The 12,502-nt window shown below is 41.4% G+C and overlaps 1 protein-coding gene across 6 annotated transcripts in view; it reads right to left on the reverse strand.

Annotated features, from left to right (window-relative positions):
* Positions 1-12,502, reverse strand: part of PIP5K1A (phosphatidylinositol-4-phosphate 5-kinase type 1 alpha) — a 45,599-nt gene that overhangs the window by 14,781 nt on the left and 18,316 nt on the right. For all 6 annotated transcript variants that reach the window (XM_082663604.1, XM_082663602.1, XM_082663603.1 and 3 more), the window contains 4 exons: positions 12,075-12,155; positions 8,141-8,271; positions 7,588-7,705; positions 7,259-7,411 (listed from right to left, as the gene is read on the reverse strand). In XM_082663604.1, the coding sequence (XP_082519730.1) occupies positions 7,259-7,411; positions 7,588-7,705; positions 8,141-8,271; positions 12,075-12,155 (483 nt within the window). The remainder of the gene's footprint in view (positions 1-7,258; positions 7,412-7,587; positions 7,706-8,140; positions 8,272-12,074; positions 12,156-12,502) is intronic.

Consider the following 12,502-nt stretch of genomic DNA (forward strand, 5'->3'; position numbering starts at 1 on the left):
GTGTATGTGTACGCTTCTGTGTGAGATTTTGTCTGTATAGCTTTGCTTCCACCATTTGTCCTAGGGTTCTATCCGTCTGTTTTTTAAAAAAATTTTTTCTTAGTAATTATTTTTTTATTTTAATAATTATTATATTTTATCTTACTTTATTTTATTTTACTTTATCTTCTTTCTTTCTTTTTTCCTTCCTTCCCTCCTTCCCTCCTTCCTTCCTCCCTCCCTCCCTCCCTCTCTCTCTCTTTCATTCTTCTTCTACTAATTCTTTCTTTCTACTTTTCTCCCTTTTATTCTGAGCCGTGTGGATGAAAGGCTTTTGGTGCTGCAGCCAGGAGTCAGTGCTGTGCCTCTGAGGTGGGAGAGCCAACTTCAGGACACTGGGCCACAAGAGACCTCCCAGCTCCACATAATATCAAACGGCGAAAATCTCCCAGAGATCTCCATCTCAACGCCAGCACCCAGCTTCACTCAACGACCAGCAAGCTACAGTGCTGGACATCCTATGCCAAACAACTAGCAAGACAGGAACACAACCCCACCCATTAGCAGAGAGACTGCCTAAAATCATAATAAGTCCACAGACACCCCAAAACACACCATCAAACGTGGACCTGCCCACCAGAAAGACAAGACCCAGCCTCATCCACCAGAACACAGGCACTAGTCCCCTCCACCAGGAAGCCTACACAACCCACTGAACAACCTTAGCCACTGTGGGGCCAGACACCAAAAACAACGGGAACTACGAACCTGCAGCCTGCAAAAAGGAGACCCCAAACACAGTAAGATAAGCAAAATGAGAAGACAGAAAAACACATAGCAGATGAAGGAGCAAGATAAAAACCCACCAGACCTAACAAATGAAGAGGAAATAGGCAGTCTACCTGAAAAAGAATTCAGAATGATAGTAAAGATGATCCAAAATCTTGGAAATAGAATAGACAAAATGCAAGAAACATTTAACAAGGACCTAGAAGAACTAAAGATGAAACAAACAACGATGAACAACACAATAAATGAAATAAAAAATACTCTAGATGGGATCAATAGCAGAATAACCGAGGCAGAAGAACGGGTAAGTGACCTGGAAGATAAAATAGTGGAAATAACTACTGCAGAGCAGAATAAAGAAAAAAGAATGAAAAGAACTGAGGACAGTCTCAGAGACCTCTGGGACAACATTAAACACACAAACATTCGAATTATAGGGGTTCCAGAAGAAGAAGAGAAAAAGAAAGGGACTGAGAAAATATTTGAAGAGATTATAGTTGAAAACTTCCCTAATATGGGAAAGGAAATACTTAATCAAGTCCAGGAAGCACAGAGAGTCCCATACAGGATAAATCCAAGGAGAAATACGCCAAGACACATATTAATCAAACTCTCAAAAATTAAATACAAAGAAAGCATATTAAAAGCAGCAAGGGAAAAACAACAAATAACACATAAGGGAATCCCCATAAGGTTAACAGCTGATCTTTCAGCAGAAACTCTGCAAGCCAGAAGGGACTGGCAGGACATATTTAAAATGATGAAGGAGAAAAACCTGCAACCAAGATTACTCTACCCAGCAAGGATCTCATTCAGATTTGATGGAGAAATTAAAACCTTTACGGACAAGCAAAAGCTGAGAGAGTTCAGCACCACCAAACCATCTTTACAACAACTGCTAAAGGAACTTCTCTAGGCAGGAAACACAAGAGAAGGAAAAGACCTACAACAACGAACCCAAAACAATTAAGAAAATGGGAATAGGAACATACATATCGATAATTACCTTAAATGTAAATGGACTAAATGCTCCCAGCAAAAGACACAGATTAGCTGAATGGATACAAAAACAAGACCCATATATTTGCTGTCTACAAGAGACCCACTTCAGACCTAGAGACACATACAGACTGAAAGTAAGGGGACGGAAAAAGGTATTTCATGCAAATGGAAACCAAAAGAAAGCTGGAGTAGCAATACTCATATCAGACAAAATAGACTTTAAAATAAAGACTATTACAAGAGACAAAGAAGGACACTACATAATGATCAAGGGATCGATCCAAGAAGAAAATATAACAATTGTAAATATTTATGCACCCAACATAGGAGCAACTCAATACATAAGGCAAATACTAACAGCCATAAAAGGGGAAATCGACAGTAACACATTCATAGTAGGGGACTTTTTAACACCCCACTTTCACCAATGGACAGATCATCCAAAATGAAAATAAATAAGGAAACACAAGCTTTAAATGATACATTAAACAAGATGGACTTAATTGATATTTATAGGACATTCCATCCAAAAACAACAGAATATACATTTTTCTCAAGTGCTCATGGACCATTCTCCAGGATAGATCATATCTTGGGTCGCAAATCAAGCCTTGGTAAATTTAAGAAAACTGAAATTGTATCAAGTATCTTTTCCGACCACAATGCTATGAGACTAGATATCAATTACAGGAAAAAACCTGTAAAAAATACAAACACATGGAGGCTAAACAATACACTACTGAATAACGAAGTGATCAGTGAAGAACTCAAAGAGGAAATAAAAAAAATACCTAGAAACAAATGACAATGGAGACACGATGACCCAAAATCTATGGGATGCAGCCAAAGCAGTTCTAACAGGGAAGTTTATAGCAATACAATCCTACCTTAAGAAACAGGAAACATCTCGAATAAATAACTTAACCTTGCACCTAAACCAATTAGAGAAAGAAGAACAAAAAAACCCCAAAGTTAGCAGAAGGAAAGAAATCATAAAAATCAGATCAGAAATAAATGAAAAAGAAAAGAAGGAAACGATAGCAAAGATCAATAAAACTAAAAGTCCTGGTTCTTTGAGAAGATAAACAAAATTGATAAACCATTAGCCACTCATCAAGAAAAAAAAGGGAGAAGACTCAAATCAATAGAATTAGAAATAAAAAAGGAGAAGTTAACAACTGACACTGCAGAAATACAAAAGATCATGAGAGATTACTACAAGTAACTCTATGCCAATAAAATGGACAACCTGGAAGAAATGGACAAATTCTTAGAAATGTACAACCTGCCAAGACTGAATCAGGAAGAAATAGAAAATATGAACAGTCCAATCACAAGCACTGAAATTGAAACTGTGATTAAAAATCTTCCAACAAACAAAAGCCCACGACCAGATGGCTTCACAGGCAAAGTCTATCAAACATTTAGAGAAGAGCTAACACCTATCCTTCTCAAACTCTTCCAAAATACAACAGAGGGAGGAACACTCCCAAACTCATTCTGCGAGGCCACCATCACCCTGATACCAAAACCACACAAGGATGTCACAAAGAAAGAAAACTACAGGCCAATATCACTGATGAACATAGATGCAAAAATCCTCAACAAAATACTAGCAAACAGAATCCAACAGCACCTTAAAAGGATCATACACCATGATCAAGTGGGGTTTATTCCAGGAATGCAAGGATTCTTTAATATACGCAAATCAATGTGATAAACCATATTAACAAACTGAAGGAGAAAAACCATATGATCATCTCAATAGATGCAGAGAAAGCTTTCAACAAAATTCAACACCCATTTATGATATAAACCCTGCAGAAGTTGGCATAGAGGGAACTTTCCTCAACATAATAAAGGCCATATATGACAAATCCACAGCCAACATTGTCCTCAATGGTAAAAAACTGAAAGCATTTCCACTAAGATCAGGAACAAGACAAGGTTGCCCACTCTCACCACTCTTATTCAACATAGTTTTGAAAGTTTTAGCCACAGCAATCAGAGAAGAAAAGGAAATAAAAGGAATCCAAGTCGGAAAAGAAGAAGTAAAGCTGTCACTGTTTGCAGATGACATGATACTATACAAGGAGAATCCTAAAGATGCTACCAGAAAACTACTAGAGCTAATCAATGAATTTGGTAAAGTAGCAGGATACAAAATTAATGCACAGAAATCTCTGGCATTCCTATACACTAAGGATGAAAAATCTGAAAGTGAAATCAAGAAAACACTCCCATTTACCATTACAACAAAAACAATAAAATATCTAGGAAGAAACCTACCTAAGCAGACAAAAGACCTGTATGCAGAAAAGTATAAGACACCAATGAAAGAAATTAAAGATGATACAAATAGATGGAGAGATATACCATGTTCTTGGATTGGAAGAATCAACATTGTGAAAATGACTCTACTACCCAAAGCAATCTACAGATTCAATGCAATCCCTATCAAACTACCACTGGCATTTTTCACAGAACTAGAACAAAAAATTTCACAATTTGTATGGAAACACAAAATACCCCGAATAGCCAAAGCAATCTTGAGAACGAAAAACGGAGCTGGAGGAATCAGGCTCCCTGACTTCAGACTATACTACAAAGCTACAGTAATCAAGACAGTATGGTACTGGCACAAAAACAGAAAGATAGATCAATGGAACAGGATAGAAAGCCCAGAGATAAACCCACGCACATATGGTTACCTTATCTTTGATAAAAGAGGCAGGAATGTACAGTGGAGCAAAGACAGCCTCTTCAATAAGTGGTGCTGGGAAAACTGGACAGGTACATGTAAAAGTATGAGATTAGATCACTCCCTAACACCATACACAAAAATAAGCTCAAAATGGATTAAAGCCCTAAATGTAAGGCCAGACTATCAAACTCTTAGAGGAAAACATAGGCAGAACACTCTATGACATAAATCACAGCAAGATCCTTTTTGACCCACCTCCTAGAGAAATGGAAATAAAAACAAAAATAAACAAATGGGACCTAATGAAACTTCAAAGCTTTTGCACAGCAAAAGAAACCATAAACAAGACCAAAAGACAACCCTCAGAATGGGAGAAAATATTTGCAAATGAAGCAACTGACAAAGGATTAATCTCCAAAATTTATAAGCAGTTCATGCAGCTCAATAACAAAAAAACAAACAACCCAATCCAAAAATGGGCAGAAGACCTAAATAGACATTTCTCCAAAGAAGATATACAGACTGCCAACAAACACATGAAAGAATGCTCAACAGCATTAATCATTAGAGAAATGCAAATCAAAACTACAATGAGATATCATCACACACCGGTCAGAATGGCCATCATCAAAAAATCTAGAAACAATAAGTGCTGGACAGGGTGTGGAGAAAAGAGAACACTCTTGCACTGCTGGTGGGAATGTTAATTGATACAGCCACTATGGAGAATAGTATGGAGGTTCCTTAAAAAACTACAAATAGAACTACCATACGACCCAGCAATCCCACTACTGGGCATATACCCTGAGAAAACCATAATTCAAAAAGAGTCATGTACCGAAATGTTCATTGCAGCTCTATTTACAATAGCCAGGACATGGAAATTACCAAAGTGTCCATCGACAGATGAATATTAAAGAAGATGTGGCACATATATACAATGGAATATTACTCAGCCATAAAAAGAAACGAAATTGAGCTATTTGTAATGAGGTGGATGGACCTAGAGTCTGTCATACAGAGTGAAGTAAGTCAGAAAGAGAAAGACAAATACCGTATGCTAACACATATATATGGAATTTAAGAAAAAAAAATGTCATGAAGAACCTAAGGGTAAGACAGGAATAAAGACACAGACCTACTAGAGAATGGACTTGAGGATATGGGGAGGGGGAAGGGTAAGCTGTGACAAAGCAAGAGAGAGGCATGGACATATATACACTACCAAACGTAAGGTAGATAGCTAGTGGGAAGCAGCCGCATAGCACAGGGAGATCAGCTCAGTGCTTTGTGACCACCTAGAGGGGTGGGATAGGGAAGGTGGGAGGGAGGGAGACGCAAGAGGGAAGAGATATGGGAACATATGTATATGTATAACTGATTCACTTTGTTATAAAGCAGAAACTAGCACACCATTGTAAAGCAATTATACTCCAATAAAGATGTAAAAAAAAAAATAAAGGTAGAAGATATAAATAGACATTTCTCCAAAGAAGATATACAGATGGCCAAAAAGCACATGAAAAGATGCTCAACATCACTAATTATTAGAGAAATGCAAATCAAAACTACAATGAGGTATCACCTCACACTGGTCAGAATGGCCATCATCAAAAAATCTACAAATGGGCTTCCCTGGTGGCGCAGTGGTTGCGAGTCCGCCTGCCGATGCAGGGGACACAGGTTCGTGCCCCGGTCCACGAAGATCCCACATGCCATGGAGCGGCTGGGCCCATGAGCCATGGCTGCTGAGTCTGCGCATCCGGAGCCTGTGCTCCGCATCGGGAGAGGCCACAACAGTGAGAGGCCCAAGTACCGCAAAAAAAAAAAAAAATCTACAAACAATAAATGCTGGAGAGGGTGTGAAGAAAAGGGAACCCTCCTACACTGTTGGTGGGAATGTACAGCCACTATGGAGAATAGCATGGAGATGCCTTAAAAAACTAAAACTAGAGCTACCATATGATCCAGCGATTCCACTCCTGTTCAGTGTTCTTTGCAGCCCTATTCACAACAGCCAGGACATGGAAGCAACCTAAATGTCCATCAACAGAGGAATGGATAAAGATGTGGTACATATATACAATGGAGTATTACTCAGCCATAAAAAGGAATGAAATAATGCCATTTGCAGCGACATGGATGGACCTAGAGATTGTCATACTGAGTGAAAGTAAGTCAGAAAGCGAAAAATAAATATCATATATTATCACTTATATGTGGAATTTTAAAAATGGTACACATGAACCTATTTACAAAACAGAAGTTGAGTCACTGATGTAGAAAACAAACTTGTGGTTACTGGGGGAAAAAGGCAGGGGGTAAACTGGGAGACTGGGATTGACATACACACAGTACTATACACAGAACGGATAATTAATAAGAACCTACTGAATAGCACAGGGAACTCTATTCAATACTCTGTAACATGGGAATAGAATCTAAAAAAAGTGGATATATGTGCATGTATAACTGACTCACTTTGCTTCCTGTACAGCAGAAACGAAACACTGTAAATCAACTATACTCCAATAAAAAAAAATTTTTTTTTAATCATCATTGAATCTTGTCGTTGGGTAGCAGGGTCTAAGCTAAAAACACTTAAAATAGGACAGATAAACAAAACCTCCTTTAGCCATAGAGAGACAAAAGAGATGGGAAAAGCACAAAGATGAACTACATTCCTACGACAGAAGGGCTGACATTGTTTTGTCCCCCTGATGGCAGCCTCCCCAGTGGAGTGGAGTGGGCAGCTCAGGCAGCCAGTGCTCCTGGTCCTCTTACCATGTAGTATCCTGGAAGCAGCTTCTGCAGAAACTCCGCCTCTTTGTGCTGGACTGTTTTAATGATGAATTCATCATCGCTGGACACATAGAAGAGGGAACCACTAGCTCCAGAGTTGCAGAGTTCAATCAGCGGCTCATTGCAGAGGGAGTACTGGGCCCAGAGAAAAGAGAGCAAGAGGTTCAGAGATACAAGGGCATGCCCAACCAGAAATCAACTACAGATGCAATTCTAAAGAAAAACTAGAGCAAGAGTGTGGAGAGAGGGTCTTCCTTTGGAAGTATCCCTCTGATACTGGAGTCCCAGGGTCCTGAAATCTGGAAGCTTACCAAGTAATCATCAGGGCGGATACCAAATAACTCCCGAAAGTAGCGGAAGGCAACAGGTGCATAGGTCTTGAACCGAAAGTCATTGTAGTGATGAGCAGGAGTCAGGTTGCTCCCTTCACTGTGGGGTTGAACAGAAGAAGCCATAACTTACCAGTTCCTGTAATTTAGGGAGTCCACACCCTGGAAAGATACTCAGTCACCCAGAGCCAGGTCAACACATCCCTCCTGAGAGAACCAAAGGGACTGGATGAGTCAGTTACATAATGGGACAAGGCACAACACGGGGATTAAGACATGGGCACAGGGAATCATATTACCTCCTCCCGATGCACTAAATTGTTTTTTAGGGCTCAGTCCACAGGCCGGAGGCTCATGGAAACATCCAAAGGAGAGCATGTGCTCTTCAAATTCTCCAGTCCCCATATCACCCTGATTAAAATCAGGTTAAGGATTGGATGCATGCCTAAATTAGACATGAACCCTAAAATGCCCTGATGATGATATAAAAAAGCCACATTTTCTAGGACATTCCCCTGCACATTAACCTCTGTACCTCGGAAAGAAGATACTCTCCACCACATAGAAGTCTTGCATGAGGACATCCCGCTCTGGTTTGGTACTCAGGCTCCCCACAGTGTGAGTAATGCCTAACTGGATGGCACCTTTTAAAGCTGACGAGGTTGTCTAAGAAACAAGAGAAACAAGAGGAAAGTTTCTAGTATTAAATCTGATCATAGCAATAAAAACTCAGAAGAACCAGAAGGAACACGAGAGAGCAAATGCCTATCTAGTAGTTCAGACTAAACTGGGGCAATCCAGTTTCCCCATCCCCACACTCTACATGGCAGTTAAGCCTGCAAAGATTGGAAGAGCATGAAGATACAGAATAGCAAAGTGGGGACTCTCTAAACAAGGTGTTCCCTCCTATTCACATCTATATCTGGAAGATACGTTGTACTGAGAGAACAATCCTAGGTCTCACTCCAAAGGTTCCTGCCCCCAGAGTATATGGAGTCCTCCAAACATTTTATTCATCTGATACAGAATGTAACTAAAATTAACTGATACTCTGATTCACTGCCTAGCTACTGAAGTTCAGTTCTCTAAGGCAAGGGCTGACTGGCGTTCCAAGGACAACTGAGTGGCAAAAAAAGCTCCTGACTAAAGAAGAAAGCCTGAAAGATTCAAATTATTTCTGAGAGAACTATTTAGATTTAAAATTATCATACTGTGGTCAAAACACAAATATAAGAGCCCCACTCTTACAATCCAGGATTTCAATGTCATGGGAAAATGTCGTATTATCTAGTTCTGTGCTGTCCAATATAGTAGCTACTAGCTACACTCGGCTATTTAATTTTAAGTTAAAGTTAATTTAATTTAAAAATCATTTCTTCAGTCTTACTAGCCACATTCAGGTATGATTAGTGGGTACCACACTGGATAACACAGATATAGCACATTTCAATCACTGTAGAAAGTTCTATTGGACAGTTTTGTTCTAAGTGATTTCCCTTATCCCCCCAACCCTCACCAAATATTACTTGTATCAATATTCTACCTAGTCCTCATCGGGCATTAAAATTATAACTAGGGACTTCCCTGGTGGTCCAGTGGTTAAGAATCCGCCTCCCAGTGCAGGGGATGCGGGTTCGACCCCTGGTTGTGGAACTAAGATCCCACATGCCATGGGGCAACTAAACCCATGCGCTCTGAAGCCCACGTGCCACAATTAGAGAGAAGCCCGTGAGCCACAACGAAGCGCCTGCACACCACAACGAAAGATACCATGTGCCACAGCTAACACCCAATGCAGCCAAATAAATAAATATTTTTAAAAATAAGAATAGGGATTTCCCTGGTGGCACACTGGTTGAGAATCCACCTGCCAATGCAGGGGACACGGGTTTGAGCCCTGGTCCAAGAAGATCTCACATGCCACGAAGCAACTAAGCCCATGCACCACAACTACTGAGCCCGCGCACCACAACTACTGAAGCCCACACGCCTCGAGCCTGTGCTCTGCAACAAGAGGAGCCACCGCAGTGAGAAGCCTGCATACTGCAACGAAGAGTAGCCCCTGCTTGCCACAGCTAGAGAAAGCCCATGCACAGAAACGAAGACCAAATGCGGCCAAAAAAATTTAACACTTAAAAAAAAATTTTTAAATAAGAATATTTAAAAAAAATAAATAAAATTATAACAAATTTTTTAAGTGCTTGCCTCTCCAATTAGACTAGAAACTCATCTTTTTGTCTCAGTGTTCAGCACATAAAAAGAGCTCAATAAATGTGTTTAATTGACATGGGCCTCAGAGTCCATTCCCAGGGAGAGTCAGGTCCCTGACTGAGAATGAGTCAGTCCACCTCTATCACTTCGGACAATGCAATAAAGACAGAGAACAAACACAAGAAAAATTTACATGGGCCAGACAAGGTATAGATGCCAAATAGGAGGTTGAACACTGTACCCCAGGAAACCTAAGCATCTCCAATTAGTCCAGAACTGGGGAATTGGGTCACTCCAGGATGCTTCTCTCCTGTTTTCCCTTCACCAGTTCAATTTTCTCTTCTTGGTTATTACTACTATCTTTCCAATCCATTTGATATCTCTAGCTCTAAATCAGGTATTCTAGGCCCTATTCACCAAATGAAACTACAATCTTAAAAAAACAAAACCCATGGACTTCCCTGGTGGTCCAGTGGGTAAGATTCCATGCTCCCAATGCTGGGGGCCCAGGTTCGATCCCTGGGCGGGGAACTAGATCCTGCATGCATGCCACAACTGAGAGTCCACATGCCGCAACTAAGAGCCTGCACGCCACAACTAAGAGCCCGCATGTCACAATTAAGAGTCCACATGCCACAACTAAGAGTCCGTATGCCGCAACTAAGAAACCCACATGCTGCAACTAAAGATCCCGCATGCCGCAATGAAGACGCTGCGTGCCACAACTAAGACCCAGCACAGACAAAAAACAAAATAAAACAAAACATACACACACACAAAGAAAAATTCTTGACCTGCTGTCTATCTCTGTATCACCAAGCTGAATGGGATCCAGCCTTCACTTTATGTACATCCAGCACAAGAGACATGGTTCCCTAAAGCTAGGTAAGAATGGCCTTGGGGGCTTATTACATGTTTATATCTAACAGGGAAACACAATTTCTTCAGCTCAGTGAAAAAGCATCCAACACCAGATTTGTTCATTAAGAACATTCTCATTTAAACACATATATGGGGACTTCCTTGGTGGCACAGTGGTTAAGAATCCGCCTGCCAATGCAGGGTACACGGGTTCCATCCCTGGTCCAGGAAGATCCCACATGCCACAGAGCAACTAAGCCTGTGTGCCACAACTACTGAGCCCACGTGCCACAACTACTGAAGCCTGTGCGCCTAGAGCCCATGTTCCGCAACAAGAGAAGCCACCACAATGAGAAGTCCATGCACCGCAACGAAGAGTAGCCCCCTGCTCGCTGCAACTAGAGAAAGCTGGCGAGCAGCAACAAAGACCCAACACAGCCAGAAACAAAACCAAACAAAACGAAAAACACATATACAGGGCTTCCCTGGTGGCACAGTGGTTAAGAATCCGCCTGCCAATGCAGGGGACACGGGTTCGAGCCCTGGTCCGGGAAGATTCCACATGCTGCCGAGCAACTAAGCCCGTGCGCCACAACTACTGAGCCTGTGCTCTAGAGCCCATGAGCCACAACTACTGAGCCTGTGCGCCACAACTACTGAAGCCCGCGCATCTAAAGCCTGTGTTCCGCAACTAGAGAAACCACCGCAATGAGAAGCCTGCGCACCGCAACGAAGAGTAGCTCCCACTCGCCACAACTAGAGAAAGCCCGCGCGCAGCAACGAAGAGCCAACGCAGTCAAAGATAAAATAAATTTATAAAACAAAACAAAACCCATATATACAGACGGGAAATAATTTACCCTTTGTGAAGTAAATTCTAAAGTTCAAGTTGCGGGGCTTCCCTGGTGGCACAGTGGTTGGGAATCCACCTGCCAATGCAGGGGACACGGGTTCGAGCCCTGGTCTGGAAGGATCCCACATGCCACAGAGCAACTGTGCCCATGTGCCACAGCTACCAAGCCTGCGCTCTGGAGCCGCGAGCTACAGCTACTGAGCCGCGCACCACAACTGCTGGGGCCCATGCGCCTGGAGCCCATGCTCCACAGCAGGAGAGGCCACCGCAGTGAGAGGCCCACGCGCCACAGCGGAAGAGTGGCCCCCGCTCGCCGCAACTAGGGAAAGCCCGCGCACAGCAACGAAGACCCAACGCAGCCAAAAATAAATAAAAATAAAATAAATTAATTAAATTTATAAAAAATAAAGAAGTTCAAGTTGTATGATGGCTATTGTGCAAAGGTTTAGCGTATCAAGAAATGGGATGGAATGTGGAGAATAATATCAAGGAGACAGAACTATCCCTTCCTGGAGTAAGATGAATGGGTTTCACCCAGACACACCTTTTTATATGTTGTCTCTCCTGAGGAATCAACACCTCGGTGGCCTATTTTCTTCATGGGCATGCTAGAGGCATAAGGCACCTAGAATAAGAAGAGTCAAGATTAGTACATGATTCCCATGTAACACACCAAACAGCTACCACGATGGTAAATCAAAAAAAACAAAACATGCAACACACCCTTTTTAGGTTAAGAACGTTTTATAAAATCTTCAGAAGATCCCTCCCATGCAAACACACAGCTATAGTGTTGCTCCCCAAAGAACTAAACTGACTAAAAGAACACAAAGAAAACTCCAAATGACATATATTTCACCTTTGGTTCTCAGAAAGATGACATGGAAAATTAAAATGATTATCATTAAAGAAAAGGAGAAACAGGGGAAGTAAGCAATAGCAGCCCCAGAAAAAAGGAAAGACCCTCAGTTT

Source organism: Grampus griseus (genome assembly GCF_964374135.1).
Source record: "Grampus griseus genome assembly, chromosome: 1".
Classification (NCBI taxonomy): domain Eukaryota; kingdom Metazoa; phylum Chordata; class Mammalia; order Artiodactyla; family Delphinidae; genus Grampus; species Grampus griseus.